Source organism: Eubalaena glacialis, chromosome 13 (assembly GCF_028564815.1).
Source record: "Eubalaena glacialis isolate mEubGla1 chromosome 13, mEubGla1.1.hap2.+ XY, whole genome shotgun sequence".
In the NCBI taxonomy this organism is placed as follows: Eukaryota; Metazoa; Chordata; class Mammalia; order Artiodactyla; family Balaenidae; genus Eubalaena; species Eubalaena glacialis.
The window spans coordinates 65,010,187-65,031,729 of NC_083728.1; the positions used below are offsets into that span (position 1 = coordinate 65,010,187).

General features: G+C 51.8%; 1 protein-coding gene across 11 annotated transcripts in view; it reads left to right on the forward strand.

The window, feature by feature from the left end:
- Window positions 1–21,543, forward strand: part of CLEC16A (C-type lectin domain containing 16A) — a 207,838-nt gene that overhangs the window by 82,690 nt on the left and 103,605 nt on the right. For all 11 annotated transcript variants that reach the window (XM_061209908.1, XM_061209910.1, XM_061209914.1 and 8 more), the window contains 5 exons: window positions 2,959–3,081; window positions 6,631–6,740; window positions 7,520–7,564; window positions 10,172–10,222; window positions 13,296–13,424. In XM_061209908.1, the coding sequence (XP_061065891.1) occupies window positions 2,959–3,081; window positions 6,631–6,740; window positions 7,520–7,564; window positions 10,172–10,222; window positions 13,296–13,424 (458 nt within the window). The remainder of the gene's footprint in view (window positions 1–2,958; window positions 3,082–6,630; window positions 6,741–7,519; window positions 7,565–10,171; window positions 10,223–13,295; window positions 13,425–21,543) is intronic.

The window sequence follows — 21,543 nt, forward strand, 5'->3', positions numbered from 1 at the left end:
GCATCCAAGCCGTGTCTGTCCCTCCCCTGGCTTCTGCCTCATCACTTCCACCCAAAGCCCCGACCCCGCTCTCCCCGAGCTCTGCCCCTTGGCCTGGCAAGTCCCAGTCATCCCTGAGCATCTCATCCTTCAGAGTCCAACCTAGCTGCACGTCCCCCGCGCCCCCCACAGGCAGCTCAGCGTGCCTTCTCTGGGCCTTCTAGAATAGCTTGATGTTAGCTTCCGGTTAGTTTGTTTTCCTTTCCGTCCTTTTGTTCTTTCATTCTTTCTTTCCTCTTATAACACAGCTGATATAGAACTACATTAAGGCACGTTCAAAGTAAAAATTCCCATCAGTGCAAGGTAACGACAGGTAACTATTGAACGTGACCGAGTGCTGCTTCTTACTGCGTCCTGACAGCAACCCTGGGACGGGCAGTTTCTGTAATTATTCCCATTGAACATGTAAGGAGGCTGGGAGTCTAAGAGGTAAGTATCAAAACAAAATTCCTCCAGCACCTGGCACCTGGCTCTTTCCCCTTCCATCCCGGCCACAGTGCAGCAAGAACCCTGGGAGAGAACGAGTCCAAGGGCGCGAGGAGGCCCTGCGGGGCGGGCGGTAGCTTTTGTCAGACCAGAGGGCAGGCCCCTCTCAAACTGTTGCTGTGGTCAGCTCACCACACAGGGGGTGCCACCCCCTCCCCGTCTGGATCCTGTCCATCTCCGGAATCAACCTAGTTCTAACTGGGCCTCTAACGTGGTCTGTGACCTTGGGGACGTGACTTAACATCTCTGGGCCTTAATTTCCTCACTAAAGGAAGAGGTTGCATTGGAATCTGGTCCTGTGAAGTCTTGAGGTTTTTCAGTCCCTCTGGTTCCCCCGCTTCACGGAGGGTGGAGCTGCCAGCTGAGGAAGGTCAGGATAACCTTGGCAGGTTTTTCTTCCTGTTGAGAGAAGATTTTGCCACAGATTTCCTCATTTTTGACAAATTCTAAGGGAGTCAGGGCAATAATAGGCAAGAGACAAAAAGGGGAACTCGCCATGGAAATTCAAGAGCTGGTCCGAGTCTGTCTCCCAGGCCCTGCCGCTGCCGCTGCGTTCCTGGGGGAGCCAGAAGCTGGCTCCTCACACCGTCTTCTTTGAAGTGGGATGACGGATGGGGGGTCATGGAAGTGGGTAATGTGCCGGGCAGGCCGGGGAGCCATTGTTTTCCCCAGAACCACTGACTGACAGTTCCCAGAGGGCCAAGAACGAAAGGGTAGAGAGAGATTCACACGGTGTTGACATTTCTGGAAAAAAGCAAATGCCAGAAAGATTCAGTTGATGTCCTTCTTGCCATTTAATAAACCAGAATGCTTCAGAGTTAGACATTTAGCATCAAAACGAGATACAGAATCCACAAATCAAATTTTCATCACAATCAAATTTTTTGATGAAGCCACATCGGTGCGGTGTGAAAGGGGGACCTGCTCACCTCCAGCCCTCGGGCCGCCTCCACCCGTGTCATCTCCTTGGCATGACTTAACCTCTGGTTCGGAGTTGGAAGGAATTCAGTGGCTCAAGATATATTGTTATGGTTTATTACGTCAATGTGTGAGTGTGGGAGTTACTTAGAATCCAGACAATCAGCTCCTCACTGCTATCCTCCACTATTTTGTCAGGGTTCTAAATGAAGCATCATCTAGTACTCAAGGGGCCGTATTTCAAGAGTTCCCAGAAGTGCCACCATCCCCCCTTTTGTAGAATAACTGGAAAAGACGTGCTTCAGGCACAAACAATCCTTCCAGCTCCCCAGGCGTGGAGCAAGTGAAATGTTTGTTTCTGCGAGCTTTTCTGCAAGCCTAGTTTTCCAGAGCTGGGCTCTGCGGGAGGAGAGGGATTTGGAGCACTGCCTGTCCCACACCTGGGCTGGCGAAGTGACCCCAGCAGGTTGTCCTGTCACCCTGACCCCCAGGTCCTGCTTTAGGAAAAGTGATGCTTGGTTCAGTTAGACTCTGAGCGCGCCCTCTCTCCTTTCCCAAGCCCCCCACCCTTCCCCTCCCCCACCCCACCCCCGTCTCATCTTTGTCTTTGAAATGCTGTTAGATTTCCCTGGAGGAAAAGTGATTCCTCTGCCCCTTAAACGTAGACCCGCTCTGTCAGTTTTGTCGCGTTTGCGCCTTTCTGTGAGCCCGGCACGGGGCTGCCGCCTCTGTGCTTCCCACGCAGGGGCCCAGCTCTCCAGTTTGGTGTTAAGAGCTGGAGATGCGATTGGTGGGCACGACTGTAGGTTCCTTTCCATCTGGTCTGTTTCCCCCATTGTGGGACGGGTCTCACACAGGGGTGGCCTCGGGGGGCGCACAGACCAGCCCCGAAACGGCAGCAAAGCCCGCAGTGCCAGAATTTCTCCTTTTCCCACCCCCTTCCCACTCCTCTGACTGTGCCCAGGAGCATGTCACAGTCGGGCTAGTGTGACCTCAACACCTTTCACGTACCTGCCGATCGCCCTTTCTAACTCAGAGCAGGCCTCGGGCCACAGTGAGTAGCCAGTCAACAGTCTTTGGCTGAAACGTAAAAACTTTGTTACTGTTGGTATTGCAACCATGCTGATTTCCCATTTGCAAGTAGTGTTAGAAAATGTATGTTTTAGGGAATTCCCTGGCGGTCCAGTGGTTAGGACTCGGCGCTTTCACTGCCGAGGGCCTGGGTTCAATCCCTGGTCGGGGAACTAAGATCCCTCAAGCTGCGTGGCATGGCCAAAAAGAAAAAGAAAAGAAAAGAAAAGAAAATACATGTTTTAATATATTTACTTAAGGTCCAGTTACAGAAAACTCTGAGGTGAGTCATAGTACAGGCAGCACCCGGTCATGGCAGGAATCACGAAGACGGACCGTGGACGGCCGAGGTTGAGGAAGCCCCGCTCGAAGGGGCCTTTCAGGACATGGAGGGCGCTCGGTATGGCAGCTGCGCTTACAGCCGGCCCCTTCTCTCCATTCCAGGCATGGATCCTGAGAAACTCGAGCGGATCCAGCTGCCGGTGCCCACTGCGGCCGAGAAGACGACCTACAACCACCTACTGGCTGAAAGACTCATCAGGATCATGAACAACGCGGCCCAGCCAGGTGCCCGGGCGTGCGGGCGGTTCACAGGGGTGGTGGAGTTACGGGGACCAGGCCCCGCACTGGCACCAGGAGCCCTGGCTTCTAGATCTGCCCCTGCTGGGAATGCAGGCAGACTTCAGCCATTCCCCTGCCACATACCCCTGTGTCCTGGGCCACCCAGACCCCTCCCGTCCAGCTGTGTCTTCGTCTCGGGGTCTCCTCCTCTTTCCTTCCCCCATGGTGTTTGTGCCAGACCCTCTCTTTCTTCTCCTTTCATACTCAACCATGCTTTGGTCAGTTTTGCCTGTGTCTGCAACCCTCCTCTTGGGGTGGCCCAAGGCCACATTTGAGCATGAACTAGGCTGAGAGTGTGAGTGAGGGGGAAGGTTGATGATACGAGACGTGCCCGGTGTCTGGCACGTGTCAGCCTAGTTCTGAGGTCTTGGCCAGCACCGACCTGCAGCCACAGTAGTGGCTAGAAAGAGCAAGTGGAATGAACTAGCACAGTGGTTCTCAACTGGGGGCAGCTTTGTCCCCAGGGGACATCTGGCAATGTCCAGGGACATTTTTGGTTGTCACAACTTGGGGAGGGGTTGCTACTGGCATCTAGTGGGTGGAGGCCAGGATGCTGCTAAACATCCTACAGTGCACAGGACGGGCCCCCACAGCAAAGGATTATCTGGCCCCAAATGTCAATGGTGCTGAGGCTGAGCAACCCTAATTGCAAGTCAGGGAGAGAGGCCATCGGGGCGTGAGTGAGTGCGCAGGAAAGGGCCGGACGGAGATGCAGCCTGGTGGAGAGAGAACCGCTGAGCTGAGTGACCGGGAGCCGTCCAGGGGGTGGGCCCTGGTCAGGCTCAGGAGAAGGGCAGCGGTCCAGGGTTGTGATTGCAGCTGAGGACCTCAGAATCAAGGGGGGTGGTGGCCAGAAGCACAGTGTGACTGCTGCGGAGTGAGTGCAGGGGCTTGGAGAACCGGGTCCAGGGCCTAAAGGGTATCGGTAAACTCAACAAGTGTTTAGTGAGTGCCTCCTGCATGCCAGCCTCTGTATGCGAGGGACGAGGGTGTAAGAGGTAGGGGACAGACGTGGATCCTGTCCTCCAGGAGCCACGGCTGGGGGTCTGTGAAGTCCCGGCAGTCTGGGACTCCATGTGGAGATGGAATGTAGACTTCAGTGTGGGTTCAGGGCCAGAACTTAACACTGTGGGGCTCACAGATGGTTTTTAAAGTCACAGGAGAGGAGAGAGGCGTGTCTAGGACTGAGCTCTGGGCCACTACCGATCTCTGGAGGTGATATAGAGGGGGAGCCAGCTCCAGAGCCTGGGCCAGGCCCCGCGTGGGAGGGGGAGGGCCAGGAGGAGGGTGTCCTGGGTGGCAAGAAAGATGTGGGTGGCTCAGGACCGAGGGGCGCTCGGTGGAGTCAGTTTCCACGGGAGGTCTAGTTGAGGGAGGCGGAGCACGTTCCTGAGGATGGTGGCCCAGGACCGGTCGGCAGGAGCTGTGTGAGCTGGACGTGCCTCGGTGATGGGGAAGGTGGAGCATGGCCTGGGTGTTGGGGGGGAGCCTCCACAGTGGGGAGGATCAGCAGGCCCCCTGAGGACAGTGTATTTCTGAAGAGAAGAGGTTGGGGCAGCTCAGAGGGACAATCTGGAAGCTTCGATGAGGCCTCAGGAGTTTGCTGCTCCCTCTGTCGCCCTGGAGAGATGGGCCAGCAGGAGGAATAGTCAGCAACTTGGCAGGAACTTGGAAAAGAAGAAGGGTCTTGGTGGAAAATCACCGTCCGCTTGCCTGGAGGCAGCAGGAGGGGCGTTTCTGACCTGGCCCACAGTGCGGCTCCGCGGAGGGGCAGGCGGGAGTGAGACTGTGCTCCAGAGAACTCCTGAGCTTGGAGGAGGGCGGGTGGGCGCTGCTGGGCCTGGGCCGCGGTGCAGAAGTGGTGGTGGGGCTGGGCCCGGGAGAACGGCCGAGCTGAGACTAACCAGCCTCTGCCCGGGTGGCCCCTGGGGTTGTGTCGTGCTTAGGAAGGCCTGGTTTTGCTCGTACGTAACCAGTTCATTTTTCGGCAAACAGATTCCCTCTTCTCACCTGTTTGCCGCCCTACCCCCACCCCCGCCCTAACACACACACACACACACACACACACACACACACACACACACACGCAGCATTAAAGGCCAGCCAGGGAGGTGTGCAGCGGTGTGTCTGCCTTGAGTTTTTCCCCAGTGGTCCATCCTGGTCCCTGTTGTTTCCAAGACCTCGGAGATGTGGCCTAGAAACTCCCCCCTCTCCTGGCCCCTCCTTCCACGTGGAGGCCTCTCCCCAGAAATTAGATTAAAGACTCTGAGGGAGTTTGCTAAGAGCAGGGTGCCCTTCAGTCAGGCGGTCACGGGTGCTTTCTAGGGACGATGCCAGATGTGGGTTTTGGCATTCAGGGCACCTGGAGTCCACCACAGCCCAGGGTGAGACTTGGGACAAGCCACTTCACTTTTCTAAACCTCAGCCTTTAGAGCACCCATTGCAGTGGGGTTTTAGAGAGACTCCTTGAGGGAGCGTCTCTAAAGCACCCAGACCATGCCTGGCTTACAGCAGGACAGCAGGCTGTGTTAGTCAGAACTTGGTTGCAGTTGACAGAAACCCAACTGAGACTCGCTGAGACAATACAAACAAACAAACAAGACTATTGGCTTGTGTGACTTCACGTCTGTTGGGCGCTGGCTTGAGGCACAGCTGAGTCCGGGGCTCAAACAATGTTTTCAAGCCTGCCTTTGGGCTCTGTGGCCTTCTGCCTTGGCCAGATGCCTGCCTGCAGCTCCCGCCACCTGTCTCTGTCGGGCTCTGGACTTGCTGTAGGAGAGACGCTGGGCAGCCTGCTGGAAGGGAGGACTCAGGGCTCAGTTTGTAGAACATGCTGGTGAGGTGGCCACTGCGGACTGTAGTGCTCGGGCCATCAGGGCCCCACCGCTGTCCCCGTCCTCTCCGCAGCCCAGCACGAGGAGAGGGTCTCAAGCCCGGTGGTTCCAGCAAGCTGTGGAACTGAGCCTTACTGGCTGTGACTGGCTGTGACTGGCTCCCTTGCTCGCCCCCTACCCAGTCACTGTGACCAGGGGGCTGGATGGCCCTGACCAGCCTGGGGGATGTGCCCACCCCTGGGACAGGGGAAGCAGGACCAGCTCCACCCAAATCACATGACCGAGAGAGCAGGGCTGGTGGCTCTCCAAGGGAAACTGGGGGTGCTTGTCCCTGAAGAAAGGGAAGGAATGCTGGACAAGCAAAGTGACCGCAGATGACCACTTTCTAGGCCTTCAGTAATAAGTAGTTACCCATTTTTCCTGCCTCCCCTCCCCCCATAAGGGGACTTTGGGTAGCATTTGGTACAGGCAGTTTTGATGAAAACATTCTATTGTAATTGATTGGGAAGGAGGTTGGCACATGGGGGTTCCCTCTGTACCCCCACTGGATGTCGGGGGACCTGCCAGCTGACCTGCTGACCTCCAGGTCGGGAAGGCAAGAGACTGCCTGTGAGGGCATGCAGCCCGGGGTGCGCGTGGCTGACCCTGGTGTGCTCTGCAGATGGCAAGATCCGGTTGGCGACGCTGGAGCTGAGCTGCCTGCTCCTAAAGCAGCAAGTCGTGACCAGCACAGGCTGTATCATAAAGGACGTACACCTGGCCTGCCTGGAGGTGAGGCCCCCTTCCTCCTGCGCCCGTGCCCCGGGGGAGGGTAGGAGGAGGTCGCGGGAAGCTGCTGCATCCGGTCCGCAGTCCGGTCCGCAGCACCACTGGGAGGAAGCTGGGCCCCAGACCCCTGCCGCCCCCTCTACCCACTTGCTCCCACGGACCTGCCCTTCCACTGAGATGGGCCCGAGAAGCCCACTTAATGGTGAGTTTTAGTAGTTCTCTTGTATTTGGCTCTGTATTTGTCTCCAGGATTTTTTCTTTTTATATTATGAAAGTTTTATACGTGTACAGATACACATTTATTTATTTATGGTTTATCGTGCTACTGTGTTCATTCATTGTTTTAAATAGCTTTCATTGTTTTCCCTCTTATTTTCCATGTTTATTTTAGAAAGTTTAGAAACTACAGAGAGGTAAAAGGTAATGATAGTTGACACTTCGGTGTGTGTCTTTCCAGATACCACATACACTCACACACACGTTTACAAGTGAAGTTTTCTTTTTATAAAAACAGAGTCATCAAGGCCATATTGTAGAACCTGTTTCTCTCATGTAACTGTGTATCAACAACTTTCCATGTCATCACATTGAATCGTCTGTCCTTTGCCCGTTTTTATTTTGAGCTCCTTCTCCCCCACCCCCTTATGAAGAACCACTTTATAGATTAAGATTATTAGCCCAGCATATGTCTTATATAGACTCAGACTTTAGAATTTGTGATTTACCCAACTCACTCACCTCGGTGAGACCTGCCCCCTCACACCCTCCCTCTCTTTTAACAGGGAGCCCGAGAAGAAAGTGTCCACCTGGTGCGGCATTTCTATAAGGTAAACTGCCGGAACTCAGGGGTACAGCAGTGTGTGTGTGTGTCGTATAAACCAGACTGTAGTGTCTTCAGTTATTTCTTACACCCTATGGGTCCTGAGTAAAAATGTTCAATTTCATCCTCTCCGGAGCAGTGGTCTCTGCACTTTTCTGTCCATGCTCTTGTATCAGTACAACTTTTGAGGACTCACCCCTAGTATGGGACTGTTTATTTATCAATTATATATGAATTTGTTTATTGATGAATTTACATGTAAATGATGAATTATATACAGATACTCATATGACTAAATAATACATATGAACTTATGTGTTCATGAATTACATATGCTTATACATATAAAATTACTGAATTATATATGAGTTTATAAATTATATGCATGTGTATTATTTATATACATGTACAGGCAGACCTCAGAGATACTGTGGGTTTGGTTCCAGATCACCACAATAGAGCAAATTTCACAATAAAGAGCACGCAAACGTTTTGGTTTCCCAGCGCTAATCAAAGTTATGCTTACACTGTACTGTGGTCTGCTAAGTGTGTGATAGCACGGTGTCTAAAAAAAAGTACATACCTTAATTAAAAATACTTTATTGCTAAAACATGCTAACTATCATCTGACAACACAGGGTTGCCATGGACTTTCAATTTGTAAAAAAAAATTCAGTATTTGTGAAGCAGTAAAGCAAAGTGCAATAAAATGAAGTGTGCCTGTGTGCACATACAGGCTCTAAACATTTATCATGAATTTAGTGAGAGCTGGTAAAGGACCACCATAACTTTCAGTATTTGGAAAACTTGTAGATCTGTCTTCAGTTTCCAGACGATTCGTTTTAAGATACTGCATTGTGATGGTTTTGTTTACCTCTTTTCTTAAGGCATAATATAGCCTTAGGCAAGGCTCATCATTTGTCAGCAACAGTGGATTAATCCATATGCCAAGCGGGCTTAGTAGTTTCTGACTTTTTGGCCTCCACATCACATCTCTCCAGATCCAGTGAGTGGTGGTTTGCCCTTGTACTCTGGCTGATGAAGAGATCCTCCCTGGAGGAGGAAAGGCCTCGGCCCTGCCCTTTTCTCATTCACTTGCACTGTTATTCATTGTTTGTACTCTTCTTAAACTGCTGTGAACTAGATACATATATGCACAGGAATCTTTTTCTTTGTAAGAAGCTTTTTAAGCCACTGCCCATTATTGTCAGTGTTCGTTGAGATAAAACCAGGTCATGTAATCTGGAAGTGTACCTCGCCGGGATCAGATGATGCCACGCAGCTGCAACACGGTGGACGTGCCCAGACAAGGGTGGTACCACTGTGGGCGCCCCCCGGGGGCAGAAATCCCAGTCTCCCCTTAGACTGGCCCAAACCACACTTGGCCTTGCAGTGAGGATACCAGTCCTCGGCAGAGTCATCTTTGAAGCTCTTTCCAGTATAACTGCTCTTAGTTTATTCCCTTGCCCCCCATCCCCACCCTGGCCCCCAGAAAGCTTCTGGATTGCAAAAACAGGAAGACATATAGGTAGGCATCTTCCCAGAGGATTTTTCTTTCTCACTGACAAAAGAACTGCAGTTGAACTGCAGCTCCCTTCTCCCAACCCAGATTTTTCTCTCTTGTATCCTAAAAGGTTTGCACCCTAAGTACAGTATCTCACAAGCTTATGGATATTCTCAAGGGTTGCTATTTCTGTGGTTATTGCATGGTTCTCACACCACACAAGAACTTTCAAGTTTACCTGTGGTTCTGATCACTGGAAAAACATATAGAGGACCTATTGCTTTTCCCACTCCCAACTGTGTGTGTGTGGCGGGGGGGGAGGGCGCTTAGAAGACAGGCCAGCTCTAACAGCCCTGACTCGCTCAGCCAAGTCTCCCCTGCCCTCCCCCGCTGCGGGCCTATCCAGGGTGGTCATAATGACCGTGTGCATCAACTCATTTTGTCTTCCTATTGCACAGACGTGGGCTCTCATCCCAGTCTTGCAGTGAAACAAAGAGAGGCTCCAAGAGGTACGGCTGAGATTGGCCCCTGGTCTGTGTGTCTCAGAGCCAATTCCTCCCCGCCACCCTGTTCTGGGAGGGACCTCCGGGGCAGAGTCATCAGGGCTGCAGGAACTCCACAACCCCAAAGGCGCGCCTCAAAAACAAATGGAACAAGCCGTATAATTTTAGAGTTAAGCATATTTAATCATACTCTTCCTTTCAGAGGTGTGGAGCCTCGTAGCTTTAACATGACAACTTAACCGAGATTCTTATTTTCTCCAACCATTCTCAGCAAGCAGATGACGTTAAATACTTGAAACATTAACCCTTTTTATATTTTAATTATATATGAAGTTATTTTTGTTGTTTTTAATTAACTGCCTTGACACTAGAAATCTAACTACACATGCTTGAAAAAAAGGAGAAAAGCCTTGAGATGCAATTTGATATTTGGGCTTTCATTTGGTTGTGTGTGTTCTTATTCACGTGTGTATTTCACTTCCTGGTGATTTACGAGAACTAGCTAATAAGAAACAGATGGCCCCAAAAGCCTCGAACTGGAGTTTATAATACTTTGTTTATGGGAAAAAAATGTGCATAATCTTCTCTTTCCTTCCTTTCTTTTTAGGGAGAAGAAATCTTTTTGGACATGTTTGAAGATGAGTACAGGAGCATGACGGTGAGTGAGGGGCCAGACGCGCTTGTGGGTATGCAAAGCTTGTCCTGCCGAACCAGGGGAGAATTCGTCTCATTCGGAGCTTTCCGTCCTAATGGCAGAGACTGGTGGGGAAGTGCATTGAAAACAGTGCCTTTTGATCCCCACCAGTGAAATTTCAGATGACATTCACTCCCCCTAAGTTAGGCTGAGTCATAAGTTGGTTCAGAAAGATTCACTTTGATATGAATAGTATTTGATTGAGGACTTAGTCCGTGTCAGGTGTGTATAGCATGTCATACATGTGAAATCTCTTAATCCCCACGTCAGCCTGATGGGAGTCACTGCTATCATTATCCTGCTTTTGCCAATAAGGAAATAAGAGAGAGCTTGAGGGAGGTGCCCACATGTGCCCAGCCATCGAGGAGCAGAGCCGTCACCTCCCAGTGTCCTGCCTTGCTCTGCATATTGTGCTGCCTCCTTCTTCTCTGTGCCACCAGAATGTTCCCGCACCTGGCTTTTCCTTGAACCTGCAGTGCCAGCCCGGGGTCTTCCCTGTCTTGCAGAAGATTGCAGGTTGCTCTGTTTTGTTCTTTTGCCTCTGCGTCCCCATAAGCACCTGCCCCTTAGTTGACACTCAGTAACTAGATGATAAATCGCCCTTTTCATGGACAAAAGAGTGAAGTGATTCGGGAACTTTACAATAAACCCAAGGGTTTAAAATGTCAAAAAGAAAAAGACAGTGTGTGCTGTGTGGCTCCCTGGGTCCCTGGCCCGTCTCTGGGCTTCTGGATGGCTGGGCCCTCACCACATCCTCGCTCACAGCACGTCTGAGGCCTCGCGGAGCCTTTTCAAGGGAAAAGTGTAAATTGGTATAATTCACCTCCAGAAATGCCCCAGCAGTGACCAGGCCTCCTCTCGGTGCTATGTGAGCTGCCCGTGTGCGCTTCACACCTTTGATGGCCACACCCCGTTATCCCCTCGACCCCCCCCAAAGAGTGTCTCAGTCTTCTACTCTTTGGACCATGAATTGTAGTGGAGTGGAGTCAGTGGTCAGCTGCCGTCTTATGTTATGCCCGTGACGTCCCCTTCCACAATGTAATTCTCCAGAAGTTTGGCTTCTTGTTTGGAAACGTAAGGCTCGTGTGTCACTTGACAACACAGAAAAGCTTGGGCTCCTAAACCCCTGCACAGTTTCTGCTTTTGCTACTTACTAACTGGAACCCTGGGCGGGTTGCTTACTTCTGAGCCTGGATTTTTCCATCTGTAAAATGGGGCCCAGACCACACAGCTTTCCAGGCTGGTTGTGAAATACCTAAGGGCTGCCTCCTATAGAGGTTCAGCACACAGATATTCAGTTCCCCTCCCTCCTGCCCTAGGGAGCTTCCTGGGTTTTGTTTGTTTGTCTCAGTGACACATTTATTGCATGTTTTGCACAAAGCCTGGCACTCTAGGGAAGTAACAGCTGACATATACCCAGCCCCCGTATCTGAGTCGTTAGCTCAGACTTAAGGAAACCAGCACTAAGCTCAGAGAAGTTGGGACAGGTTCTCGGGTGCTGCCAAAGCCAGGCCTTCACTTCTGACCCTTCACTGTTTCTCCTGTCACCTCTTGCTTCATGCAGAGGCATAATGGGCAGGAGTCCTAGAGGGGGCTTGTCGGAGGTGGTTGAGAGCGGAGGGGTGGAGGGAAGAAAGTTACGAGGGAGCCGAAGCAGGCCAGGAAGGCCCTGCGGGAAGGCTGGTGCCCCAGGCGCCCCAGGTGGGCGACAGGGCTCTGCCACCCCCACTCTGGCATAAAGGAATAGCGACGGTGGACCTCAGGCCTTTGGAGGAAGGCTTCACGGGTCCAAAAGAAGGTAGGCAGCGCGTGCGAAGGGGCTCCCTGTTCACCAGGTCTCTGGATGGCCGGACCCTCTCCACAGCTCTGCCTTGTTTAGTCAGCTTTATGTTACAGGAGGGAAAAAAGTGTGATATGATTGAAGCCCACTTTCTAAAAAAAGGAGGCACGAAAAAGCTTATGATGCTTAAAGGAGTAAAATTAATTCTATAGCATATTTACCTTTGTGAAATGTCATTCCTTTATGATGCCAGGTAAATGAAGTGTCAGTGTCCAAAAACACATGCACATTAAGGGGTCAGTACTGATGCAACAAAGTTCCAGGAGGGGAGGTGATGTTAGCATGTGTCTTGGTAATCGGAGAAGACTTCCTGGAGGCAGTGTGGAAGGAGGCAGACAGCTCTGCCCTGGCTGGCCCAGTGGCTGTGGGCACGCGCCCTCCCTCCGAGCTCAGCGATCCCCTCTGTAGTATGGGACAGCCCCGGCACCCGCACAGTAGGAGGTGAGCCCTGCAGGGGCCTGGCGAGTAGTAGGTGCTTAATAAGTGACTTGGTTCTGTTACCCCAGGTTAGAAGCCAGGGGGGCGAGGAAGGAAGGGGGAATGCGGGTTGTGTTGTGGAAATCATAGTGGGTCTGGAGCCGGGCAGGCCTGGGTCCGTGTCATGGTTCTGCCACCAGCCGGCTGAGTGTGTCCACATCCATTCCTCGGCTTCCCTGAGCCTCCGTTTTCTCTGTAAGTTCGGCAGCCTCCCTGTTGGGGTTGTTGGGAGGCTTGGACGGGGCCTACGTGCAAAGCCGCTAGTTCTCTGCCTGCCCCGCAGTCAGGTCCCCTTAAACGGGAGCCACGTTGCTACATCTGCTGTCATCGTATTGGAAGTGCCAGCTAAGGAGGCGGGCAGTAGTCAGGCTTCCGCACACGGGGCAGACCACCCTAAAGGGACCACCGTAAAGGGCTGGCCTCCTTACTGAGGCCCCTCTCCCTGCTCAGGGGAGGGGAACAAGAGGGTGAGAAAGAAGAGCTTTTCACAGCAGGGAGGCAGCTTCTCCAGAGTGTGTGAGCTGTCACTGCAGATGAGGGGACATCTGCAACTTCGAAAACAAGGCACATCTCTCACATCTGGCTGCCTCGAGGCTCCACTTAGTCTGAATCGCGGTTGATGTGCTCTTTAATATGTGCAGATGGAGGTGAGAGGCCAGTGTCACCTGCCCCCGCCCCTTCCTCCCTTCAGTGAGCTTCCCTCTGATGTCTGTCTTCTAGATGAAGCCCATGAATGTGGAATATCTCATGATGGACGCCTCCATCCTGCTGCCCCCAACGGGCACGCCGCTGACAGGCATTGACTTTGTGAAGCGGCTGCCGTGTGGTGACGTGGAGAAGACCCGGCGGGTGAGTGGGCGCTGGACGCAGCCTCTCCTGGGCTGCTGCCCGCCAGGAGCACCTCCGGGGCGGGGGGCAGAGGGTTTCCGACCACATCCAGACCTGCCTTCCAACACGCCTTCAGAAGAGCCAGAGCTCCTCCCTTGCACTGCGCCACCAGGCCTAACTTCCCCAGGCACGCTGCGCTTTAACAAAGCGGAGATTGAAATTCCATCGTATCTGGCCCCGATGCCGGATGTCGGATGTTGGTGGCAGGCAGGCTGCCTTTGCTGGCGTGGAGCCGGCCCCAACCCCAGAGCTCTGAGAGAGGAAGCGGGGCCGGGCTTCTGCGAAGGAGCATGGGGGTGAGCAGTCGACATAGTGCAGGTGAGGCTGCTGTGAAATCAGCCCCGAGAGGCCGGGTCCCCCAGAGATGGCGTGGTGTTAAGGTATCTGAGGGATCTTGGGGGCGAGGCACACGCAAATGCAATTGTGATTCTCGCTGGCCTGCAGGAGAGGTGTGTGAAGAGATTAGTTCTCAGAACCCAGCTGCAGTGTGTGCTTCCGTTATCAGCACTTTTTTTCTGAAGCAATCTCCCAGGGCTGTTCAGGGTATTTTATCTCCCTGGTAAGATCAGTTTCTTTCTTAGAAAGCACCATAACCTTTTCCTAGAAAATCGTTCCCTGGAGATGTGGCGGTTAGTGGATAAATTAGAGGAATTCATTGCACTCGGCTCCCGTTATCAGGCCGCATCTTCCTCTGAGTTAATCCAAGTGTAACCAGAGTGGCAGAAGTGTTTTAACCTTTAGATTTTGAGGGGCGGGATTGACTTGCTGGATCCGCCTAAAGCAAGAGGATTCCATGGCCTTCCTGCTGGCGATTTTGCCTCAGATGCCTGGCCGGGTGGGGGTGGGGCACAGAGGAAGTTGGACCCCTGTCTGCAGTCAATCCACATTCCTTGCTGTCTGACCAAACCCACAGCCCTCACCGCAGGACCCACCCTCTCTCCGGGGCCAGTGACGCCTTCCTTTCTTGTGCTCCCAGCCAGGGCTATGGGCCCCATGGCCGGGCACACGATTGTTTGCGGGTGGCAGTGTTTGCACTGGGCATCCTTGGCACCGGCTTTTACAGGGGGATTGGTTCTGACAAATGCATGTCATGTCTGCACTCCTTCATGGAGTGGACATGCTCACCCTTAACCTTTGGTTGGCCTAGGAGATGCTCCCGAGCAGGGTAACGGCAACACACCCAGTCAAGCTATTGTATCCTCAGGCCAGAGAGGACCCCGTCCCCAGGTCCTCCTTGGACCCTGAGCTGGAAGGTCCAGAAGGTTGTGAACGTTGAGAGCTGCTACTCTGGGTTGCATCCTGCCTTTTTTTCGGTCCACAGTCCGTCAGGTTTCCTTAACAGTCATATGAGCTCATAGCCTGTGTGATAAAGCAGATCATTCATATCAGTTCTTTATATGAATTTCCTCACGTAATTCTACAGCCACCCTAGAAGGTTGGCGCTAGTATTATCCCCATCTTGCAGAGGGATAAACTGAGGCACGAAGAGGTCAAGTGATTTGCTCAAGGTCCCCCAGCTAATAAGTAGCAGAGCCAGAATTCAACCCAGGCAGTGTGGCCATTCTGACCCCCTGCCTGCCACTGCCGCCTTCATTGTGTTTATTAGCCCCACTCCTCAACGTGGGAAGAGGCAGCGCCAGTCCATGGGCCAAGGCCGTTTCTAAAGGAACATGGGGTCAGGTCCCTCATCCTACCCGGGGAAGGAGGTGGAGCAGCACAGAGGGCTGGTCCTTGAGCCGAGACTGTGGGGAAGGGCTGGGCAGCTGGGGGAGGCAAAGGCCCAGAAAGACGTGGCACATTCACACAGGCTATGAGCTCATATGACGTGGCACCGCTGACGAAGAGGGGACCGTGGCTGGAGCCCACCGTGAGGGAGGCTACGTGGGAAGTGATGGGGCTGGGAGGAGCTGAAGGAGGCAGTTCCCAGAGGCCTTGGAGCCCAGCGAGGACCTTGGCCTTGTTGGCTGGTTCCTGGCATCATGTCCTGCTGGCTTGGGGCAAACGTTCTTGATCCACAGGAGAAATTCAGGGGTGAGGCGTATGGCAGAGGGAAGGTCGCTTGGGCTTTGGGGTTCCTGCTCCCTTCTGAGCCACTGTCTCCTCACCCAGAAAGCAGCAGTGCCTGCCCTGCCAGGGTCCTCAGGAGGACTCAGCAATAAGGCAGAAACACAAAGGCCAGTAGGTGCCTGAGGTTGGGGTTCTTCCTCCCTTGCCCTCACATCTCTCTTAGTTCAAGTTCCCAGGACTGTGCTGCCCGCCTCCCTTGCCCCAGATGGGCTGCACGGCCCAAACTGCTAACTGAAGCACAGGCAGAGCCCCTGGGACGTCTGGGCTTCCCTGGGGTCGCTTGTTTGGCCTTCGTCTGTCCGGTGAGTTTATAAAAGCAACTCTCAAGTCCCAGCATCCGTGGGTTTAGAGCCAGGGAGAAGGTGGCAGGATGAGATAAAAGGGGGCTGGCCACCTCAAAGCAGAGCCATCCACCTGAGAGAAGCTTCCCTTTGTGACTTCCAGGATCCATTTCTGAAGGGGAATTTTGACCCCTTGCCCCAGTCCAGTTCCTGATGCAAGGCAGCTGTCTGGAATCCTCCAGAAGCTTAGCTCCTCGGCCCATTTCAAGCATCAGAACACAGCAGTGTGCTTTGAATTTGAGCTAAAGGAAGTGTATGGTTTAGCGAGCAATTGAGGGCTTATGTGGTTTGTTTCATGTTCTTTGCTTGTATCCAGAGAACATTCCATCTCGTCCTGTTGGATTCAAAGGTTTTCCTTCCCTTTTTTTTTTTTTCTCTTCTGCTGAGTATAGACTTTTCTAACTTTTAGGAGGCTGACCCTTTTCAGAAATCCCACCCTTTATTTTCCTTAAGGACTTGTCAAAGTAGTTCAAACCACCCTTACTGGTAAATCATTCCTTCGTACGTTTGTCAAAGAGCCGCTGGACTCCTGAGGGTGCAGCAGTGAGCAGGGCATGCGGCCCCACCTCGGGGCCTCTCATCGCATGGAGAGAGGCAAAGTTTATGAACAAGTGTGATACCAGGCTGCAGTGAGGGCTCTGAAGGAAAGAGGGGGCACTGCTTTGGACAGAGTGATCAGGGAAAGCTGCTCGGCCAAGGTGACATCTGAGCAGAGACCTAGAGAGTGAGAAGGAGCCAGCCCGGCAAAGATGTAAAGGAGGCACTTTCCAGACAAAGGGAGCAGTAAGTGCAAAGGCTTCGAGATGCAAAAGAGTAAGGCGTGTCCAAGGAGCGGGGTGAATGGAGCGGAGCGAGGGAAGGGGTTAGGAGAGGAGGGTCAGAGCCTTGCAGACCACGGGGAGACATCTGGCAATAAAGTCATGTTTTCCCTCTTGCCTTTTGCAAGTTACACCATTTATCCTGTCATTTGACATGTTTATCAAGCATTTTCTAGGCACTGTGCTAGATGCAAGAATAGACAGAAAACAAATAATACAAAATAAGACCAAAATAGAAAGAGTGCCACTGAGCCATCCCAGCTAAGAAGGGAAATTCATGTTGAAATGAGGTTACAGGAACTACTGGCATCTGATGAGGACATGCATGCAGAACCTGGGACTTGAGCTGGACCCACCCCACATGGAAGGGCAGTTGAGAGAAGCAGTTAAGAAAGAACACAGGCTCACAGACCAACCAAGGTTCAATCAATCCCAACTTTAGCTGTGTGACCTTGAGCAAGTTACTTAACCTCCCTGAGCCTCAGGTTCCTCATGTGTCCTGCCTCTCAGGTCTTGCCCAGAATAAATGGGAGAGAGCAGCTGTGAGGTGCCTGAAGAGTGGTAGAGCATTCTAGCATCTTGAGTGGGAAAGAAACAGAGTCTTTAATGATCTAAACCTACTGAAGCTTAATGCTAGAGAAAATAGAGTTAGGGAGAGGACTTTCTGGTGAATACCCAAAACTGAATTTAAGCCACTAGCCATCTTTTTTTTTTTTTTTTTAACATCTTTATTGGAGTATAATTGCTTTGCAATGGTGTGTTAGTTTTTGCTGTATAACAAAGTGAATCAGCTATACATATACATATATCCTCATATCTCCTCCCTCTTGCGTCTGCCTCCCACCTTCCCTATCCCACCCCACTAGGTGGTCACAAAGCACCGAGCTGATCTCCCTGTGCTATGCAGCTGCTTCCCACTAGCTAGCTATTTTACATTTGGTAGCCATCTTTATGGAGTAACCATGGAAGCCATTATGAAATAAAGATATTTGCATGAAGTTTTATTTGTGCCTCCATTCGTTCTGTGTCCCTGTTCCCTCGTAAAACCACAAACAGTTTTTGTGTTTATCGCTATTGACATTGAGGAAATAGGCTATTTTGCTTTTACTCTTTGGATGTATATTACGCGTTAAAGTAAATACAGTAACATCTCATGAAGTTTCGAAAGTAGGGGGAAAGAATTTCCTGTGATTTCATCACCCTAAACAAACAATACATTTTGTGTGTCTCCTCCCATTTTTGTTTGCAAACACATCTTTTCATGGTTGCGTGGGGCATGGACCCATGGACTTGCATTCATCCTTGCTGCTTTTCTCTCTCCATTGTAGAGCAAGAAGTTTTTCATACTGTGATACAGTTTTAATAAGCCTAATTTCTTACTGCTGCATAAAAAGTTTATCTGGTGACTTTTGCCATAACTTACTCAGGCATTTTCCTGCTGGTGGACATTTTGGTTGCTCCCAGTATTACATTATTTTCAACTAAACTGTAATGAGCAGCTTCACAAATACAGTGTTTCCTTTCTTTTGGCTTATTTCTTTAGGATAAGTTCCCAGAAGTGGAATTTCTGGTTCAAAGGGTATGAACATTTTTTTGTGTGACTCTCTACATATTGCCAAATTGCTTTCCCAAAGGGCTGTGCCCACTTTAAACTGCTTCAGCACTCTTTTAAGAATGACTGTCGCCTGAACTCATCAGCTTGCACACGCGGCAAGGGCAGCGGGAGAGAGGGCTCGGACCAACCGTTGCTCCAGGGCTCAAGGTGTCCCCTCCACTGTCTCCCACCCTGTGATCGTGGTGGTGGGCACTCCATTTCCAGAGCTCCAGCCCAGGCTCGGGGGATCCATGTGACTCGCCTGACCCCAGGATGAACCAAGGTCTGTCTGACTTGGAAGCCATCCCCCACCCCACTCATGGGGCTCTCCTTGCCAGGGCTTACTCCCAGCTGCGTGGAAGCAAACCGGAAAAGTCTCTTCTTTATATTTGAGCTTGGTCAGCCATCACACCTTTCCAAATCTAATCTCTTCTTCCAGAATCAGTCTTCGAATCGTTCTATGAAAACATCTCAAAGAATAAGAATGCCTTTTTCCTTTTCAGTAATACTTTTAAACTTGCACATTTATTTAGCAAAGTCAAGAAAAACACTCAATAAAAGCTTGGGCCCTAATCCTTCAGTCTTTTGAAGGCAAAGGCATGTGGTTGGAAGAACACAGACTTTGGAGTCTGGTTATTAGTTGAATCACCTTGGGCAGGCTGCCTAACGTCTCTAGGCTTTGGTTTCCTGTCTATAAAATGGGAACCATGCAGGGTTGTTCAAAGGCTCGAACGAGGTGACACAGTACAACCCTCACCTGTACCTGGCAGGCCATGGGTAAGCAGAGGGAGCGGTTATTGTTTTAGAGGCCAGTGGGATGATCTGATGACCCTTATCCTGGTATCTCACCTTTTTTTTGTGGACTCTCCGAGTTGTGGGGCTGGTCACCATGCCTGCCAAACCGCATAGACGCCCATGGGAGCCCAAGTGGAGTACTTGGCCCTGTGGGAACCTGCCCTCACATTCATGGGTGTGGGCTTCTCACATGCTCTTCCTTCTCTTAGGAGTTGGGGCTGGACGCAGGAAAAGTATTATTGGGGGTGTTTATTTTGTTTTAATTATTTTATTATTGTTACTATTTTGTATTCCTGGAAATATCTTCCATTTTGTTACTTGAAGAGCAAAAGCAGATGTTTTATCAAAAAGGTCTACCTTAGGAGCCCAATTCCAGGCTCCTTTCATGTTGGAAGGTTTCTGGTTTTCAGAGTGATCGGGCTGTAGGAAGCCACACACGTTTCTCCTTTCTCATCCCCCAGCTTTGGTCCTGCTTGATTTCTTTGCCTTCAGAACTCCGAGAGGAATGGGTTTTTGACACAGGAAAACCCTTCTTCTGTTTTATTTCCTTTTTCTGTTTTATTTCCCCTCATCTCCGAGGTCAGGACTCCTTACTTGAGAGCTCAAACAGCCAAATAGTTTAAGTGACCCCACATCTTGGGCTTTCTGCACTTGGGCTGGGTTTGAATTCTCTTGTGTATATGCCTAAGTGACACAAGTATCAAACATTCCTGGTTTCAGCCCCCACCTCACCTCTCTCAAGTGTGAACTTGATCGCCCTGCCCCTCTCAGCTCCATTCCTTCCTGCTTAAAATCTTTACATTGCAATAAGGTGCCTATGGTGCCTGGCACGCAATTGGTGCTTAATAAAGAAAACCTGTGTTGCTGGGTTTATAGTGAAACTACAACTCTTTTTCCTCTGATTATTACAGATGTCTTTATGAAGACTGCACTTTAAAACGTTAAAAACAATCTGATCAATGCCACCACCACCACCATCATTATCATATAAAAGCTTATCTTTTCTCTAGTGCTTCTGGTTGACAGAGGAATACCTGACCTCAGAACAGGTCCAGGAGATAGGACTGTTCTTCCAGTTTTCTGCATTAGGAAATTAAGTAATTGGCCCAAGGTCTCCTGCCAGTTCTGGGCCAAGGCAGGATTAGGGTTTAGAGGTGCCCACGGGCACCCTGGTTGTCTGGGTCATCGGGAGCCAGTGCAAGCCTGGCTCTTTGCGGGCAGTCATCTGTCCCCCCTGCCTGTTGCTTTGGGAGGCACCTCGTCGTATAAAGGGCAGCCTCCCGTCTCAGTGACCCAGGCCTACAGCCTCAGAACTTGGAAACAAGAGGACCCAAAAGCGGCTGCATGGCTCACCAGTGGCGACAGTGGTTTGTCCCCGTGGCCTCCCCGTGCCCAGATGTTGAGTGGCGGGAGTAAGGGGTGGCTGCCCCTTTACGGACCCCGTGCTGGCTGCTGCCCCGCCAGGGTCATCTCAGAATCTCCCAGCAGCCCTGTGCGGTAGAGACTCCCTCCCCCATTTCACGCAGGAGGGAATGGTAGCTCGTGGGGGTCAGGGGCCTTGCCCAGCGTGGTGGAGCTGAGAGTCCAACGCAGACCTGTATGTCTGACTCAGGAGCCGTTTCCCTCGGGCAGGCCCACCAGCTACGAGTCAGGGAAAGTGGCCCAGAGGCCACCTCCCCTGTGGCTGCCCCTCCCCTTCCTGGCCTCTTGTTGGTGGGCAAGTCAGCCCCAATCTAGGACTCAAGGGGAGGGTACCTCCAGAGCAGGCTAACCCCAGGGTGAAGGCTGCTTTCTGCACAATCTTGTCTGGCTTCCAAGGCCTGGGATTCTGCTTTGTTTCTGCTCTCTGGAAATGCCTGCTCACACTGGAGTCCGCCAAGACTCCTCCTCGATGGGCCAGGAATCCCTGTGCTGATGGGGGCCACCTGTGTCCCCAGAAAGCTGGCTGGGGAAGTCTGAGGGGCTCTCGGGGCACTGACATCACTGCACACTTGCCAGGTGCCAGGTCCTCTGCCCTGTCAGTGGCACAGCCCCCGTTGTAAGGCCAAGGGGCCGAGGCTCCCGGGTGAAGGGCTGCCGGGTCTGGCCGGTGCTGAACCCCACCAGCATCTCACCTTCTGTCTCCCTTACCCCCACATTCAGTAGCTGGGTCCTTGAAACACTCATGGTTTGGATTTCCAAATTCCATGCTGGTTTAGTTGGAAGAGGCCTGGTTCTTGCCCTCCGTAGATGTGAGCCGGGGGCAGGTCACTTGGCCTCCTTGGGTCTCAGTGCCTCATCTGCAAAGCGGGGCTGCCTGCTGAGCAGGGGTGTCATGAAGGTCACATGACACTAGAGGAAAGGTCCTGGCGAGTGACAGGTGCTCAGTGAGGTGAAGTGGCCCAAACCTGAACCTGTGGATAATTGAAAACAGGGTGCATCCTTGATTGTTTTTTATCTTGGCTCTGAAAGCACCAGAACCATGA